This window comes from Rhincodon typus, chromosome 2, assembly GCF_021869965.1.
Source record: "Rhincodon typus isolate 14 chromosome 2, sRhiTyp1.1, whole genome shotgun sequence".
Lineage (NCBI taxonomy): Eukaryota > Metazoa > Chordata > Chondrichthyes > Orectolobiformes > Rhincodontidae > Rhincodon > Rhincodon typus.
In genome coordinates this window covers 120,687,759-120,706,902 of record NC_063333.1, presented here as the reverse complement: position 1 = coordinate 120,706,902, position 19,144 = coordinate 120,687,759, and the positions used below count along the sequence as shown (strand labels likewise).

Genomic DNA, 19,144 nt, shown 5'->3' with positions numbered 1-19,144 from the left:
GACATAACTCAAATTGATCTGTTCTTTCCTGCTGGCAAACGTCAATATAAAACAGACGTAGCTTTGTTCAGCTACATCATGAACTTCTGACAGGAAACAATAGAAACAGCCACACCAATGACAGCAATAGCAGGAACGCCAACAGGCACAGCCACCTTCTCCACAGCCACATGTCACTCCACAAGCTGAAAGGGATGGACAGACATTCAACTCAAAACACGAGACACACTCAACACAGGTATAGAAACATAGCAATAGTTTCCTCAACATAATGAGCCAACAGTGCCTTAGGAGGTATGTTATTCCAAAACTCCAAACATCACATTCGCACACTTGGCTTCTCTTCAAACCTGCTCATATCATTTTCTTGTAGAATACTGTGCATTTGGAAATTGGGATATTATAAAGTAGATGGAGGAGAAGGAAGAATAGTTGGTTCATTTAAATAAACATAAACATTACACACCCACGTGAATCCCATTGAGCAAATAAAAGGCATGTTCTATGATGCCAGGCTACTCCATGCCCTGCTAACAGCCGAGGTGCCTATGGTACACGTCCGCTAGGTTCTGGAGCCCAGGAAGGCACTGCCAAATAAAGCCCTGCCTGCATCCATGCAGACACAGGCTCAGTCAATGAGGCCGGAGACTACATGCAGGTTCGGTCCAGGGAGCAAGGAGAAACAATGGAGGAGTGACAACTGTCAATTCTGTTGTCCTTTATCCATCTTTTGTCTCAAACTACACCTATTTGCACTTCCCCAATTGCTAAGAACAGGACAGTAGTTACATTTGCTACATTTGAATTGGTATTAAGACACCAAGGCAAGGTTTACCTCTATCACATGTAAAGTGGCACACTGAAGGTGCAAACCTTTGGTCTGAACTAGCATGCACTTCTTTGCCTATCAAATCACTATCCATGCTGGTTGGCCACTCCTTCCATCTCCCGAGATATTAAGGAACTAATGTTAGAAATGGAGCCAGTTTCAATCTCTCTCTTTGAAAGTGCACACTGTGTCTGGAAATGCAGCCCGGAACAGAAATTGTTGCTGCAGAAGTGCCCTGTTGTGGGCAAACCAAGACGAAGAAACTATATTAGCTGAGTATTGTTTCAATGTCTGGTGCCATCTTATAAGAATTTTGCACTGCTGTCTTTGTCTCCAGCACCTCATCACGTGATGTGTGCCTCACCATGTGACAACCCAGCTGACCATTTGCAGCAGGTAGCATACCAATCATGCTCAACCAGCCCACGCTTACCAGACTCAGAACAGTAAGTTCACAATTAGATGTGATTTTGCAACTGGCCACTTTTTATTAAATGTTCCAGCTGTCTTGGAATTATACCAAAAACCAAATTAACATTATCAGCTGGGCTTGCAGTGCAATGAATGTGCATGTGCTGGAAGCTATATATTATCTTATATATTAAAGGATACTGTTTTATGTAAGTAAAAATAATTTATACACACATTGTACTTTTCTCATGAGAATCAAAAAGGGGTAATGGAAACTCCAATCACTGCTGCATTCCAAGGCAACATCCTGGCCAGGGTCAAACTCCCTGGTCTGAGAACTAAAATGACAACTAGTCCTGTTTCATCTCCATGCTAACAATAGCCTAATCAATCAGCATCTTCTTCTCGTGCTGTATAAGCTTCTCTCCTTATGTTTCTTGCATCCTAGTCCTAATGGATGCAAGATGAAAAGTCTTCACTTTTTGTCTCTTCAGTAATATTCATATTTTCAGGGCCTTTAAATGTGCCATTAACAAATTCTCCTCCATTGTCCATCAGAAATGTAGCCAGTGGTGCCCATACACTTTTCCACGGCATTATTTACAAGCACCCTTTTATGTTACCATTAGTGTAGACACACTGAATCTGGTTGCACATCTACAAAACGTAAAATGAAAATATTGTTGACTTATCCCAAATCTTTTACTTAACTACTGGCCAGGATTTAAAGTCTTAATGTTAATGGTACGCATCCAATAAGCCATGGTGGCATCATCTCATATTTTTAAATTTACACATTTTCCGTCAATCTCTTTGATGTGTTTGTGTATTCATCAAACACAACTGGGTCCTTAAGTAAGATTTTCAACTTGACAAGAAGGAAGAGTACATTGTCTACATGACGTGAAGGCAATTAGCATTCTTCCCTCTCCAAATTGTTATCGTTCAATACTACTAACATTTCCTTAATACTCTGAATAGAAATGCCATGTATTTTTTATGGGAATGCAATAATGCTTGATTGGATAAAGTGAGCATCTACTAACATCCAAAAACAATTGTTTTATCGTGTTCAGCTTCATTTATGCATTCTTCAATGGAAGTCTTGCTCAGCAGCAAGGGTTATCTCTGTAGACACAACATCTGTACTAATAAAGAGGTTTATTCCAACAATTTTGCATGGAACAACCAGTCTTTTCTGTGATTTCAATGTGTTGTCATCCCTGAACCCAAGAAGTAGAGTTCTCATATCCACTGACCTTTGATCCTCATCACTGAGTGACTCTAAATACCATTTTAAACTAATCCACCAAACATTGTCAAGGTACAACCATAATCTAACACAGTGATTTTGACACTCATTACTGCTCTAAAAGTTTGTCACTAATAACTCTCTCAGACTGTTTATCATCTCTTCAAATTCTAAGTTCTGTGCCATGCATCACTTCAAAAAGCCTGTTGTTCCAGTTTGCGAAGTTCATTGCATAATGATACTTTTAAGCCAATCGGAACCATCTGTTAATCGTTCCTTGCGCATTCCTAGAGTTCATAAATCGATTAATACTGCTCCAATCCTATCACTTTCCAGATCTGCTAAAAATGCCTTCATCTTCATTCCTTTTGTTTGGAGCCCTTCTGTTTTACTCATGTAATCTTATATAAAAGTCCATAATACACTGACAATCCATCTTGCCTTTCAAAAATCTATCAAAGTCTGATCATGCCTCATAGACATTTAAATGATCAATTTTTCTTGTAAATTTCACACACCTTCACCTTCCTTAGGATTCAACTGAGAGTCATCCCGTTCACAAGATACTTTGCTTTTGATTTTACTTTTGTTAAAAAGCAATATTGGTAAAAACATAACCTATGTCCAGATATCTATGTTATTTTACAACAGCTCATAAGATTCAAATTTATAGGACATTGGTGGCTAATAATTTACACTTGCTTTCAGCCATCTTTCACAAAAATAGCTCAGATTATACTTTTCTGCCTGAATAATTTTTTTTTAAGTGTTCAACCTCCAGCTTTAGGTAAACACCTTCTGCAACCACATTAATTCATTCAGATGCCAGATGGCAAAATGGAAACTAGATGTCAATCATTTTACGCAATTCTGGGTTCATTTACAAAATGTAACATTACATGTCTATTTCCTCCCGTGGCAAGAAGTCACTCTTTACATTCCTTTGAGCATAAATCAGGAACTGAGGTACAAATTAACTAAATACAGGCCTTAAAGGGCTGTGTTACACAAACCAGAATTTTACCATTGTTACAATCCTTTTAGTTTGGAGCTGTAAACTGTGACTTCAAAGCTGAAGGTGACCACTGGACTGTGAGCAGTGGCTCATTTTAAAAAGAGGGGATCATTCTAACAGCTGTTTGTTTGAGACCAGGCCTGTAGGTTAATTACAGGTTGATTTTTGTTCCAAATACTCTACAGACATTTTACCTCCAGAAAGGCATTATGCTCAAACAGATGGTTAACACTTGATCTCTGCAGGACCTCACAGGGAAGTTGGTGCCAAGAGAATAGTGAAAAAGAACAAAGAGATATCAAAGTTTGCACTGGTTTTGAACAGTGTGTTTTTGCCAGTAGGATTGTGGGTGTCAAAGCTACAGGAAGGAGATTGGTTACTCTCTAGTTACCACCTTATTGAAAGTTCAGAGATCAGAATCTCAGATATAAGAGTTAAATGAATATCCCTCATGGCCTACTGGAAGCTGTTTGCAACAATGGTGTCTTCAGAAACCAAGCAAGACACAATTCCATGTCTCTGTGATATTATGGATCATGGAGACTACTTAAGTGAACGAGCTAGTTACATCTTATTTAGTTTTCTTTTGAATTATAATTTAAATATATGTTTGTCAGTCTGTCTTTGAGAAGGTAGGGTTAGAATCAAAGGAATTTGGGCTTAAATCATAGACATTAATTAGATTACCTCGTTGTTTAACTTTATTCTGCAAAAGCTACTGTATTATTAATACTGTAAACTGTTAATTCCTTCATTTAAGCAATAAACTTGCCGTCTGGTATCAGTTATTCACAAAGTTTGGTTAGGAACCATTGGGGTCAAATTTAAAATTCAGTACTTTAATTGAGTAAAATTGAGTACTTTAATTTTACTGTTTTGCAAATACAGGGATATCGAGGCTGATTTGACTTGACCATCTGTCTGTCTTGATGTCGTAACATCAGAAAATTATCAAACAAAAACAAAATGCTGTTTTAGGTGGAGACAATGCATTCTGGCGTCTGTGGTATCTACTGGCACAGGAAGGCCTCAACAGCACCAGTGAACACTCTCTCTTTACCCTCTTACCGAATAGAAATCTGTCTATCTCAGCTTGAATATATTTAATGATCCACTCAACAGTCCTCTGCTGTAAAGGACTCCAAAGATTCATCCTCAGAGAAAAAGATTCCTCCCCATGTCTGTTTTAAGTGGGTGACTCCTTATTCTGAGATTATACTCTCTGGCCCTGGGTTCTCCCACAGGAGAAGCAACTTTTCCCCATCTACTCTGTCAAGCCCCTAAAAATCTTTTACGTCTCGATAATGTCTCCATTCATTCTTCTATACTTTAACAGACATAAACTATCCAACTTTTCTTCATAAGAAAATGCCTCCACAGCTGAAATTAACTTAGTCCAGAAAGCTCACTGTCTTTAAAGCCAGTATATCTTACTTCAGACAAGAGGACAAAAACTGTTCACAACATTCCAGGTGTGGTCTGACCAGTGCCTTGTACAGTTTTAGCAAAGACTGCCCCACTTCTATACACCATTCTCTTTGAAATAAAGGGTAACAATCCATTTGCCTTCTCTATTACCCACTGAACTAATTGCAGTCAAGTGCTGCAACTTTTGATAAAATGATGGAAATGCAACTCACCTGTCAGCCTGTAGATCTTCTGTCCCCTCATCCTGCTTGTGTTTGTTTCTCTTCCTAACATGTGGGATAATGTTCCGTTTTGCAAACTGTTGATCATGAGGTTTTGGATCTTGTGCTGACACAATATCTTCAATGTCTTCCACTAATGAATCACAAGCAGCCGGCATGATCTACAAAAAAAAGGAGGAATTCCATATAATTCCATTATAGATTTTAAACAGTCACTTTTAATTTTGGTGTTGACTTTTATACACATTTCTGTATAAGCGGTAATTAAAACACAATTTGCACAAAATAGATATCACTTTCTTAAATGAACAAATGCTCATTTTCAATGTTAACTTTAAATCAATTACTGGTATCCCAAAGACAATTGAGCTGAAACTCCAGATGATTGTAGGCATTTTAAACTTTCAATTAGGCATTATTAACATTATTTTGGAGATTAAGAGTTAACGATATTTACATCACTGCTAAATGTTTTAGAAATCATAGAAAGTGACAGCACAAAAGGCAAGTTGGCCCATTGTACCTTGCAACGGGAAAAGGTCAGTAGACAGTTACTGATCATCACAAGTATGCAACTTACAATTAGATGTTAACATGTTATGACATGATTGCATAATATAACCATGTACAGCAACCTAAAACGTAAATGATGTGAACACTATCGGATAAAAATATAGGTGATTAAACATGTAATCTTTTGATTGGAAATGAATCTGCAAGAACAGTATAATACCATTATTTTTGTAGTAAACTTTGACTTATGCTCCATCTTTGATAGACATTTACGCACGAATACAAATCTGAACAAAGATTTTTGAAAGGTTCAGCAGTGAAGCTGGTAGGAATCAAGGTTGGAACCTGAGGAGAATGTTCAGCTGCAAAGAAAGACAGGTTCCAAAAGGGGTGAAACAGCGCAGCAGCAGTTGTAATCGTTTCAACAATGCTAAGTGGGAATGAAGAAAACTTGTTTACTAAGGTAGGAATGCAAAGGAATGTAGAGTATCTAATTAAGGGTGCAGATGTTCAGGAGCTACTATATGGGGAAAAAATTGTACTGGATATTTTTGTAATGAACAACATGTCAATTGGATAATTTAAAACTGAACAATTTTATTCCATGAAGATTTTCAATTATTATCATCACATCTCAAAGTGTCTCATATACTATGCTATAAATAATAACTTGAGGTGCAGTGACTGCGTTAGTGACAAACATGCAACTGTTAGTGATCTCACCAGTCTGCAGAAATCATCTCAGTTGATGAATTGTACGTAAAATGGTGTTCCTCTTTATTTAAAATAAAAAAATTCTTATTAGCATATGCCTGTTATCTTTAAATGTGTGCAATGTTATTCTTTTGTGTTGTGGCTTTACGTTTAAGGGCATGGTGAATTGAAGATGTTGATCATCATTTCTAATTCTGCTTATGTGCGAGTCCAAATACCCATAAATCAACATATATACTGAAAACAATTTTAGAGCATACATAATGAATGAATTAGTGAAAATAAAAAAAGTGGTCTTAAGAAAAACTCAAAAAGGAGCCCTTGAAAATAAAACTGATTCTTACCTATCCCAGAATATCAGCACTGTCCCTATCTCAAATCATCTGATGTTGAAATTTTCAATTATCCTTTTATGATTTATGGGGTGGCATGGTGGCTCAGTGGTTAGCACTGTTACCTCACACCGCCAGGGACCCAGGTTCGATTCCACCCTCAGGCGACTGTCTGTGTGGAGTTTGCACGTTCTCTCCATGTCTGCATGGGTTTCCTACGGGTGCCCCATTTTCCTCCCATAGTCCAAAGATGTGCAGGCTAGGTGGATTGACCACGCTAAATTGCCAGTGTTCAGGGATGTGTAGCTTGGGTGGGATGCTCCAAGGATCAGTGTGGACTTGTTGGGCCGAAGGGCCTGTTTCCACATTGTAGGGATTCTATGACTTCTAGACTTGAATAGTCCCACGCACTCACGGCCACCCTTGTGCATTCTATTCTCAGCAAACTTGATCTCAAGGTACCCATTAATTCAGCAGCCATGCTCACGAATCTATGCTGGCTACTGGTTGAGCAATGTTTCAATTTTAGTACTCTTGTCCTTGTTTTTAAATCACTCCATGTCCTCAACCTCCCTTCTTTCATGTCCATCAGCCTTAAATGTTTTGGAACAGGCTGATGCTATGAAAATACTGTGCAAATGCTTTCTTTCTGTAAGAATTAAGTAATGACATGAAAGAGCTATACCACTGTCAACCGTACAGAAAAAGATAATCTACCCAAATATCCCTTGATTATTTATTTTTTTCTACATGAAGAATTGACGTAAGGCATACCAGATCAAACACCTAAAAGCAAATTGAGAACTGATGTGAAAAACCGATGAACATTTCCTGGTAGGGAAAAGAAAGTAAAATGTTAAATTTTATTCGATACTATGGCAAGGCTAAAGGGTGCTTCTGCTCAGGTCCCTCGGTCCACTAATAGGTTAAATGGGCAAGAAGTTGGCAAATGGAATACAATAATATTGGAAAATGTGAAGTTATTCATTTTGGGGAAACAAAAAGCACAGAACTCAGGGGTACTTGTGCATAAAACACAAAGCCAGCAGAGGTGCAGCAGGTAATCAGGAAGGCTAATGTAACATTAGCCCTTATTTCATGTGAGTTGGTGTATAAGAGTCATGAACTGTATACTGTATAAGGTGTTAGTGGGATCACATCTAGAGTACTGTGAGCAGTTTTGGTCCCCATATTTCATTTCGTGACTCTATTCACTGGAGTTTAAAGCACGAAAGGTGAATTCAGTGAAACATAGAGGACTCTTAAGGAGCTTGACAGGGTAAATGCTGAGAGGATGTTTCCCTTCATGGCAGAATCTAAGACCAGAGGGTATAGACTCAGAATTAAGGGGCACTAATTTAAAAAATCAATAAATGTGGAGGTGGAAAAGCAGAACAGGTCAGACAGCATCAGAGGGGCAGGAATATCAACATTTCGAGCCAGAACACTCCATCAGGGCTCACTGAAGACAGAGATGAGGAGGAATTTCTTCTTTCAGAGGATTAAGAGTCTTTGGAACTCCCAGCCACAGAAAGCTGTGGCTGTAGAGTTTTTTTGTGCGTCTATTTAAGGCTGAAAGAGTTACTGGGAAAGGGCAGGAAAGTCTACATGAAAAATGTCATATCAACCGTAATCATATTGAATAACAGCATGGAGCTGGAGGAACACAGCAGGCCAGGCAGCATCAGAGGAGCAGGAAAGCTGACGTTTTGGGTCGGGACCCTTCCTCAGCAACGGGAGAGGGGAAGGGGGCTCTGAAATAAAGAGGGAGAGGGAGGGGGGGTGGGGAAGGTAGGTGGGATGGTGATAGGGGAGTGCAAGTAGGTAGTGGTGGGGATTGGTCAGTGAGGTGCAAGGAGGGGATAGGTGGGAGAGAAGACGGGCATTCTGTCTTTATTTCAGAGCTCCCTTCCCCATCCCCAGTTGCTGAAGAAGGGTCCCGACCCGAAACGTCAGCTTTCCTGCTCCACACCGTGTTATCTCTGACTCCAGCATCGGCAGTTCTTACTGTCTCTGATTGTATTGAATAATGCAGGTGGCCCGAGGAGCCAAATGGCCTAGTCCTGTTCCTATTTCTTGTGGTCTTATCGACAAATACCACATGAAGCACAGCTTAGTGACTGCAGTTGTACAGCTCCAAAAATCAAAGGGGTTACACAACAACATCAGCCAAAAACTCCAACAAAAAGTCCGAATCTGTAATCTTGGATGGCATTCCGGTTGTAATTTAAATCACACTGTCAACACGCCAGTTATGCTCCAATCAGCCTCATCACGTCCATACCAAATTTACAAGGGCAACTCAGTTAGTCGCACTTTTCCCCTTCTTCCTGCGTTTTCTTTTCAGATAATTACCAAATCTCCTTAAGGCCACAGTTGACTTTGCCTCCACCAAACTCTCATGCAATCCATACCAGATCCTAACTACCCGGTGCTTTTAAAACAAAAGTTTCTCCTCCTGCCGCATTTTGGGCACTTTAGGCACTTTAAAGCGACACTCTCTAGTTCTGGGTTATCGAGTGGGAAGGATACAATATTTTTCTCCCAAAATAAATATCACCTGCGGGCACCATTTCCCCTCATCTTCGACCCATTCCTATGTCTCGGCCCCTCTCGTGGGCCACGAGCGCCCACTTAATAATTAATACGCAAGGCGGCCAATTACCCTCGAGTCGCGAGCCCCCACGCTTTGTAAAATAACGGCCAACTTCACGGTCCCCGCTCGCGCCGACAATCCTTCTGAGACCAGTCAGCTGCAGCTTCACAGTCGCAGTCTCGAGCTCCGACTGCGCTGCGCCATCACTTGCTAACCTCTCACCTGATATTCTTTTTCCCCTTCTTCCTGTCGGACGGCGGCCCGCTTAGAACATGTGAGCCGGTTAACCCTGAGCGAGAATGCAAACGCGACCGACCACGTGCTGCTTTCCGAACCCTTGCAGCCCTACTCGGAGATCCCCGGAAGGTCTTGTTGGAAGTCGGTTTCTGTTCTTATCCTCAAACTGTATTTATGAGTCCTCTTTCCTTTCATTTTCAAAATCAATTCCAGGCAAACTTCCGCATTCGATTGTTGAAGGACTCGGTCGCAAACCTTTGCCTATTTTTTTAAAATTTACAGTTGGTTCCTAACCTATGAATATTTCCATCGTTTTCTGTATATTTTTAGCTTTCCTGCTTTTTGTTACATGAAAAATAAATTAAGTAATCAGATGCAATTTGCAAGTAAATTGTAAGTTTACACTTCTAAGCAAAACACAACTTGTAAGTACCGTAACAAACTGCAGCTGTCCTTTCTAACTTTAGACTGTTCCATATCGAGGGGCCAAATCAGCTGCGTTCTAACTTTTTTTTAATTTCCAAGTGTGCTGTACAATAGCGATGAACTTGTTCTCAGAGGTTTATTTATTCATGTTGATGTGTTTATTTTCTGCTTTTCTTCCATCCGGCTGCAAGCGTTCACCTTGGATGTACTCCGTGGTTAGATCTGGAGTAAGTCGGAGACAAACTAACACTAAATAAAAACTGACGAACTGCGGACGCTGCAAATTACAATCAAAAACAGAAATTGCTGGAAAAGCTCAGCAGGTCTGGCAGCATCTGTAGGGAGAAATCAGAGTTAATGTTTTGGGTCGAGAGACCCTTCCTCAGAAGTGAGGATGTTCTGAGGAAAGGTCTCGTCCCAAAATGTTAACTCAAATTTCTCCCCACGGATGCTGCCAGACCTGCTGAGCTTTTCCAGCAATTTCTGTTTTTGTTTGTGACAACTAACACTATCAACCCGGAGGGCGAAATAAAACTAGCACCACTGGACAGTACGAGGTCTGTGTGCTACTTAGTACTGGCATCAGTAGTGCTGTTCATCACGTCAGTGATACTGGTCCTATCACCAGTTATGCTGCAGAGTCTCACCAGGAAGTTATCATCTGACACTATTTTGCAGTTGTTGCCCTGGCAGATTCTGCACGTTTTCCCAGTATTACAAAATGTCTGTATGGGCTTGTGCAGCAGAAGGTATACCTGGTAACATGAACTCACCACTCATTCAGGAATGTAGAAAATTGGTATTTTATTGACAATTCATTAAAGTGCACAGCATGAAAATTATTAATAAATAAGGAAGCAACTCTTGCCTATACAACACCCCTTTCCCCTGTTTAGTCCATTATTCCCTCAGAAATATAACTGTGGAACCAGGCGTGCTGCATAGGGATCCCAGCGTCAGACAGCTCCTTGGAGTGTAGGTGGCATCCAAAGCAAGCCGCGGGGAAAAAAAAGGAAGAAATAATTAGTGGCTGCCAGCATGAGACATTTAAATATTGAAAATCAAAAGAAGCTGTAAAACTAACAACTGGTGTGTGCATAAATCAGAAATCCCCCATTGTGATGAGCACACTTGTGACAGCCCTCAGTTTAGTTGGAGAATGCACAGGTTTAAGCAGAGGCAAAGAAAGTATCTAGCTTTCTATGAATGGATCTGTTCTACTGTATTTCAGAGCTCTAAAGAGCAGCAGCCAGATTCTTCAACATCGAGTTGGTCTTTGAAGCAAAAGCAGGTGCTCATTGCTGCTCCATTATTGCACACCACTATGAACTTGCACCTGTTTGGGGAAAAAAGATACATGTTTCCTGATTAGAAGTCAGCAGACTAAGTACAAGCACACAGATGGTACTGTTTGGAGCCAGAGGGCTGCTGAGAGAAGCCCAGCTAAATAACACAAAGTGCATTATGAACCATGGCCTGGTGCAATGAGGGAACACTTACTATCCCATCCATGGAAACTTAGAGGTACTGGATTGGTCACTGCCGGGCATTTGATGCGCAGGGCTCTTGGCCACCTGCACCAATCTAGGCAGTTCTTGTCTGGCAAGATCCATGGTTTGTTTAGGCAGTGCTGTGGGAGACAAAAATGGAAAGATTTTTATCTCTTTGTCCCTGAATCTGAGTGATGGAATCAAAAGTAGCAATGTCTTTGGCATCAAAAGAAAACTGCAGTGTGTTTAAGAGTTGCACCTGGAAGTAGCAATTGAGGTCCTGCAATTCGTTCACTCTGGTTTGTTGCTGATGGATTATGACTGTAGCCACTTGTTATAACCCTGTTTTCTGGGTGTTTTAAAATCATTTTGGCTGGGTAATATGGATAAAGCCAAGCAGCACAGGACATATAGGGTGAAAGTAGTTACATAAACTGTGCATCAGTGAATCAAGTAAAAATGAAATTGAACATTTTGTCCGAAGACAGGTGAAGTAGTGGCACAAATAAAAGGTCAGTCATTTAGATGTAATCACTATCAGAGACATGTTTTGCAAGGTGATCAAGGTTGGGAATATTTCAGAAAGGCAGACAGAATGGTATAGGTAGCCCAGATAGTAAAGAATGACATTAAGTAATTTTTTTTTTTTAATTCATTCATGAGATAAGAGTGTCACTGGCCAGCATTTATTGCCTATCCCTAATTCCCCAGAGGGCAGTTAAGAGTCAGCCACGTTGCTGTGGGTCTAGAGTCACATGTCAGCCAGACCAGATACAGTCAGATTTTCTTCCCTAAAGGGCATTAGTGAACCAGATGGGATTTTCCTGACAATCAGCAATGGTTTCATGGTCATCATTAGACTCTTATTTCCAGATTATTATTTAATGTAAATTCCACTAACTGCCTTGGAAGGATTCAAATCCAGATTCCCAGAACATTACCTTGGTCTCTGGATTAATAGTTTAGCAAAAATACCACTAGGCCTAAAGGAGTTACCCTAAAGGAGAAAGGATCTAACTTCAGAAGGTTGTGAAATACTGGCACTAAGGATGGAAAGAGCATTAAAAAGAAATTATTGTAACTTATAACAAAGGCAATTCAATAATTGTGGAGATAAGTGTGTGGAACTGGAGGAGCACAGCAGGCCAGGCAGCAGAGGAGCAGTTTCTTACTACCTCTCAATAATTGTGGGATGTTTTGATCTTTACTTAGACCGGAACAATCAAACTGGCAAGCTGGTTAGAAGATGAGTTTGTGGAACGTTTGGTTTCCTGGGGCAATGTTGTAGTAGAATCAAATGAGGGACAAAGCTGTCTTTCACCTACCATGTAGTAAGAGAAGGTTGATTAGTGATAGCATAATAAAAGATCTGGGGGAAAGATAATGATCCTAATATTATTGAATTCAATGTTAAGTTTGAAAATGGCATACTGAAATCACAAGGAACAATTTAAACTCAAAACAATTATATAGGTGCAAGAGGAGAACTGGCTATGGTTGATTACTTAAATAGGAAAAAAAAAGGTAAAAACAACAGTGGGAAACACTAGAAACAATTCAAAACATGGAAAAAAAAACATGCTTTCCACTGAAAAACGAACTTAGAAAAACCCAGCCTTGGCTCACTCAGGAAGTTAAGAGTTGTATTAGATTTTTTAAAAAAGGCTTACAAATGTTGCAAAGAACCATTGTGGCCGAGTTTTGGCAGTGCTAGAAATGAGTTACAGACTATCAAAAAGTTCACGTGGGGGGGGGAAACTGGAAAATCAGAGTAAGTGAGCCAGAGTTATAAACAGAAGATTATAAATAACCAGACAAAAAGGAAGAGAATAGCTGAAGTAAACATTGATCCCTTAGAAGCCGAATCAAGAGAATATTTCATGAGTTTGAAATGTCACAGGCATTGAACAAATAGTGTGTTTCGGTTTTCACGCCAGGAGACATAAGCGTGAAAGTTGCATATCAGAAAGAGAGTAACTTAGGGGCTAAAATGAATGAGGAAATTAAGGTAATTAACATCAGTAGAGAAAAAGTATTGGAGAAACTTAATTATGAAGTCCAAACATCCCCTGGACTTGTTCTGAGGCAGGATTACTGGACCTGAAACATTAACTCTGATGATTTTTCTTCACAGATGCTACCAGGCCTGCTAAAGTTTTCCAGCAGCTTATTTTCATTCCCTGGACTCGATAGCCTACATTCCAGATTTCTAAAATGTACAGCTGCAGATACTGGATGCATGAGCTATAATAGTCCAAAATTCTTTACATTCAGGAACAATTCACAAATTAGGAAATATAACATTGCTTTCTTGAAAAGCAGAGAAAAATCTGAGAGTTACAGTCCAATTAGTCTAACATCAATAGTTGGAAAGTAGCAGAATCATTTTAAGGAAGCCTTAACACTGCACATAGAAAAATGTTATGACAAGAACACCAGGTGGCACAGTGGTTAGCACTGCTGCCTCACAGCACAGGGACCCGGTTTCGATTCCACCCTCGGGCGACTGTGTGTGGAGTTTGCACATTCTCCCCATGTCTGCATGGGTTTCCTCTGGGTGCTCTGATTTCCTCCCAGAGTCCAAAGATGTGCAGGATAGGTGGATTGGCCATGCTAAATTGCTCGTAGTGTTCCGGGATATGTAGATTGGGTGGGATGCTCTGACGATCGGTGTGGACGTGTTGGACTGAAGGGCCTGTTTCCACACTCTAGGGATTCTATGAACAAGTCAACATAATTTTTACATTAGTTTTCTGAACATGTATTGAGTAGCATTGATCAAGAGCTAGTAATTGTAGCATGGAAAAAGGTGCCACACAAAGTTAGTGAGTCAAAGTATTGGCTTGAATTAAGAATTGGTTAATCAAGAAACAGGCGAGTTTAAATGGGACATTTTAAAGTTGACAAGCAGGCACTCTTGGAGTGCTGCAAGAACCTCAGCTACCTCTAAGTAACCCCAATTTGTATTAATATCCATTCCATGTTTCAGTCCCATTGAGAACAAGGCAGAAAGTCTGAAGAAGTTTACCAAAGACGATGACCTACTGGGGAATGTGAAAGATCCCACTTCTTATTTATTAGTAAGGTATTTATGGTAATAATGTATTCAACTATTGAAGCAAGTCCATTGAGAATAAATCACTTAGACAATGGATCTTGGCTAAGAGGGGAATTCCTAGACCTGATCTATTTAAGTTGGAAGTGGAGCATAGAATCATGTTTGATTTACTGGTGAATTGATGAAAGAGGAGCGAAAGAAATTCTTTGCCCCTTCAAACAATCTGCAAGTCTTTGGGCCCTACCTGCTGTCATTTGACACACTCATCGTGTGCAGCAAAGGAGGTCATAAAGACAGAACTCAACTTCACAGCTGTCTCCAGACTGCAGATTTTAAACAGCTCCAAATGTTGGAAGCAGAAAACTACCTAATGCCAGCCAAATCACCCCATTATTGACTTTATACACTCTTACTTTATTTATGGACTCTAATTTGGAAAACCTCTTTCTTGACATGGTAATCCATCTTGGTGTGTATGTATTAGTGGGTACATATTACTTGATTAGTGTTTAGTCTGTCATGCAAAGATATTACAATGCAGTACATAGACGTCAATATCAAAACACAGCCAGTTTATTCTGGCATACACAAATGACTACAAGTGGGTGCTATTACAAATGTTATAATATTACATAAATATTACAAAATTTATAATAAAGCTTACCTATTTCTGCAATAAACTTGAGCAAACCTGCCTCATTGGTTTTTTCATAAGCACAGAATTTAGAAGTTAAATACGCACTGAATTAACAAACATACCTTTTTAAAAGGGTCTTGTGGCACAGTGTTACTGTTCCTACCTTTAGGCCAGAAGGTCTTGCCTCAAGTACCATCTGCTTGTGGTATGCCATAACATGTTAAAAAAAACAACTTAACCTTTTCTAACAGAAATCCTGTTTGTCAAACAAGGAGGAGAATAGGGTTCTATTTGTAACTTGAATAGATCAGGTCTACAAATTCAGGAGCAAGTTACTGTAGCTGCTGGAATCTGTACTTAAAACAGCAAATGCTGGAGATCACAGACCAAACACATCTTCACCTCAGTCAATAGATGTGAAGCTGGAAAAGCACAGCATCTGAAAGGCAGGAATATCAAAGTTTCAGGCCGAAACGCTAGACTAAGGGTTTCAGCCCGAAATGTTGACTTTCCTGCTCCTCGGATCCAGTCTGACCTGCTGTCCTTTTTCAGCATCTGCAGTCCTTATGGTCTCCACATCTTCCCCTCATTCCCTGTCTACATTTTGCAAGGATAATTCCCTCTGGGGCACACTAGTCACCCCACTACCACCACCCGTCCCTTTCCATGTAACTGCAGAAGTTGCAACACCTGCCCCTCCACCACCTCCCTGCTCACCATCCAAGGGCCTAAACTGTCTTTCCATGTGAAGCAGCATTTCACCTTTACCTCCTCCAATCTTGTGCATTGTATTTGCTGTACCCAATGTGGCCCACTCTACATTGGAGAAACCAGACGCAGACTGAATGACCACTTTGCAGAGCACCTCTGGTCTGTGCGCAAGCACGACACCGACCTTCCCATAGCCGGTCATTTTAACACGGCATCCTGCTCACATGCCCACTTATCTGACTTCAGCATGCTGCAGTGCTCCAGTGAATCACAGCACAAACTGGAAGAGCAACATCTCATCTTCAGGCTTAATATTGAGTTCAACACCTTCAAATTGTGAACCAACTCCCATTCCTTCCCTTTCTTTTAGCTTTCTCTGCCACCATGTCCTCTCTCCCCTCCCTCCATCCCACTGGGATGGTGTTCTTTCAAGCCTGGCAGCTTACACACCATTGTTCACCATTCTCACAGTCTGATCACAATCTGAAACATCAACCTCTTCTCCCCAGCACTCTACACCCCACCACTCCCAACTATAGCAAATTCTGCCCCCTCCAAACTTCACCTCAGCCCTGATAAAGAGTCATCTATTCTCAAAGCATTAGCTTGCTCTCTGCATGGATGCAGTCTGACTTGCTGTGATCTCCAGCATTTGTTGTTTTCAGGTCGAGGTCTTAACTGAAGTCCATTCAACCCCTCCTCATCCGATACGAACAGCTGAAGTAGGCTATCTTGGTCTCACTGAAAGTCAAGGGATGTGTGGAGTGGAAGCCATGATTGTATCTAACGTTGAAACAGGCTCTTGGAGCTACATGGACTCCTCCTGCTCCCAATTGTGTTCTATAGAGGAATAGTAATAGGTTATTGTCATTCACTGGAAAGGATTTTAACTTTTTGCTTTCAACAAATACCTTATACATACACCATATGAACAGACAAAGGAAGCTTTGTACATTTAAATTAATTTTTTTCATTAATTTTAGTCCTGATGAATGGTCACTATTGCTAATCGTTCCAAACTAAGTGCTTGTTTCATGTCAAATAGGATTTCAAATGTTGCTAGGACATTAATGGACTTGGAATGGAGGACTGTAGTTGAGTCACAACAATGTGGCAGTTGTGGCAGAAACCTCAATTTGCATTGTGACATGCCCATAAGGTTTTCTCTGTTCTAGATTCTAGTTTGACTAACCAATAGTTTGTTGATAAAACATTGATACTAAACAACACTTGCCTTTACTGCTTTCCGAGGGATTTCAACAATGGCGGCAGACACGATAATGACATTTTTCTTTTAAAAAAAAATCAACTTTTGATGGACACATCAATAATCTACTTAAAACCAGTTACTTAGCTCAAGCCAGTATAAGATTATGTAACTGTATGCTCTATGGCAACGTCTAGTCCCTGACTCCCACAAGCAAATACTTCAGATAACTGGAAGAAATTCAAGTGAGCTGGGGAAAAAAAAAACTACATATTTGATAAGAAACTGAACGAGTACAGGAAATGTATATGCACAATTTAGATAATGTATAATAAAATTTATTCATTTACAACAACTATAGATGATAGACTGTGGGTACATATCAACAATTTCTTTTTCCACTTGCAGGAATTTTAAAGTATTGTAAAATGGAATACAAAAAGTGCTGGAGAAAGTCAGCAGATCTCCATCATCTGTGGAAAATAACGGTAATATTAGACTCAAATACGACACTTCTGTGAAACGAAGACAGGTTGAAATAAGATGGGTTTTATGCTATTGAAAAGGCTGAAGGGGGCAAGCTGAACAACAGGAAAGGTCAGGGAAAAGTTAGTGAACAAAGGAGATTAGAGATCAAAAGGAGCCAAAGAAAAGGCATGGCACAGTCGTGGTTGTCAGGAAGGAAAAGCACCATTGGTCTAGAATAGGTGTTAATAGCAGATTATAAACTGCATTGAAAACAAAATATTTAGAAGTAGCACTGCTTCCTGTTGTCATCTGAAACTGGACTAATCAATTTTGCTTCCAATTACTACCCTTCTCATCTTGATCTAATCCACCTCTTACCCTTTCTGACATCGGTCTCCATTTCCAGGAATAGTCCAGGACCCCACAGCCAGCAAGTACATTACCCACATCATACAACAAGTCAATTCTATTCTTTCAACATTTCCACCTCCATTGTCATTTGTTCTATGATGCCATGTTTCACAAAGGCACTTACAATGTTTTAATTTTGATTTTCAACCATGGATGCCTTCCCACCTTAACCACGCCACCCTCCAACCCCAAAAAACTGTTATGGACAGGATCTTTGACCATGTCCGATCTATTCCCCTGCTCTCATTTTTCACACCACCAGCCTCCACATTCAAAAAGTCATTAACCACCATTTCTGCCATCTACACCTAAACAACCAAACACATCTTCCCCTCCCCTTCCCTGTTAGCATTCAACAGGACCATTCCTACTGCAACAAGATGGTTCCTCCTATCACCCTCACACCTTATCCTCCTCTTAAGTCACCTTCCCATGTAATCACAGGATGTGAAACTTTTGCTTTTTTTAAAAAAAACCTGTTCACTGTCCAAGGCCCCAAACAGTCCTTCCAGGTGAAGCAGCAATTTACTCGTACTTCAATCCAGTCTACTGTACCTGCACTCACATTGTGTTTTCTACATCAAGACGATCAGATGCAAATTGGGTGATGACATTATGGAACTCCTCCACTCAGTCCACAACCATGGTTCCTATTTCAATACATGTGCTTGCTCTCATTTGTCCTGGGCCTGCTGTGCTGGTGTTCCGCTAAAGCCCAACACAAACTGGCAGAATAGTATCTCAATTTTTGATTAAGCATTTTGGAGCCCTTGAAGTCAACATTGTTTAACATCTTCAGGCTTTGAACTCTGGCCTCCATATTGATTCTCCCCCGTTGGAAGTCTTTTAATGTTTTGCTTCAGTTAGAGCTGACTTTTGTTTTATTAACACCAATTTCGATCAACGTTTTCTCTTCTCTACAATCACCCTTTCTCATCTCAAAAACACATAACCCCATTTGCATCCTACCTTCAACAAAATATTGATTGCAGAACTGAATATATAAGGGTGAAACCAAACTTGAAACGTCGTGTCTCCACAAATTCTGCCAGAAATGAGTTTTTCCAGTGTTTTTTTTTCATTTCAGATCTCCAGTCTCTGCAAAATTCTGCATACTAAAAGCAATATATTGCAATCATTCATTTTTAATATACAAGCTGCACTTTATTGACATTCTTCAGATTAATG

The 19,144-nt window shown here is 40.1% G+C and overlaps 1 protein-coding gene across 1 annotated transcript in view; it reads right to left on the bottom strand.

Moving 5' to 3' along the window:
- The window catches only part of LOC109923135, a 29,996-nt gene extending 13,924 nt beyond the window's left edge, over positions 1 to 16,072 (bottom strand). The window contains exons 1-3 of the mRNA XM_048608905.1: positions 15,980 to 16,072; positions 9,534 to 9,656; positions 5,148 to 5,317 (exon numbers count right to left, since the gene is read on the bottom strand). Of these exons, the coding sequence (XP_048464862.1) occupies positions 5,148 to 5,317; positions 9,534 to 9,656; positions 15,980 to 16,072 (386 nt within the window). The remainder of the gene's footprint in view (positions 1 to 5,147; positions 5,318 to 9,533; positions 9,657 to 15,979) is intronic.
- Between the last annotated feature and the right edge of the window lie 3,072 nt (positions 16,073 to 19,144).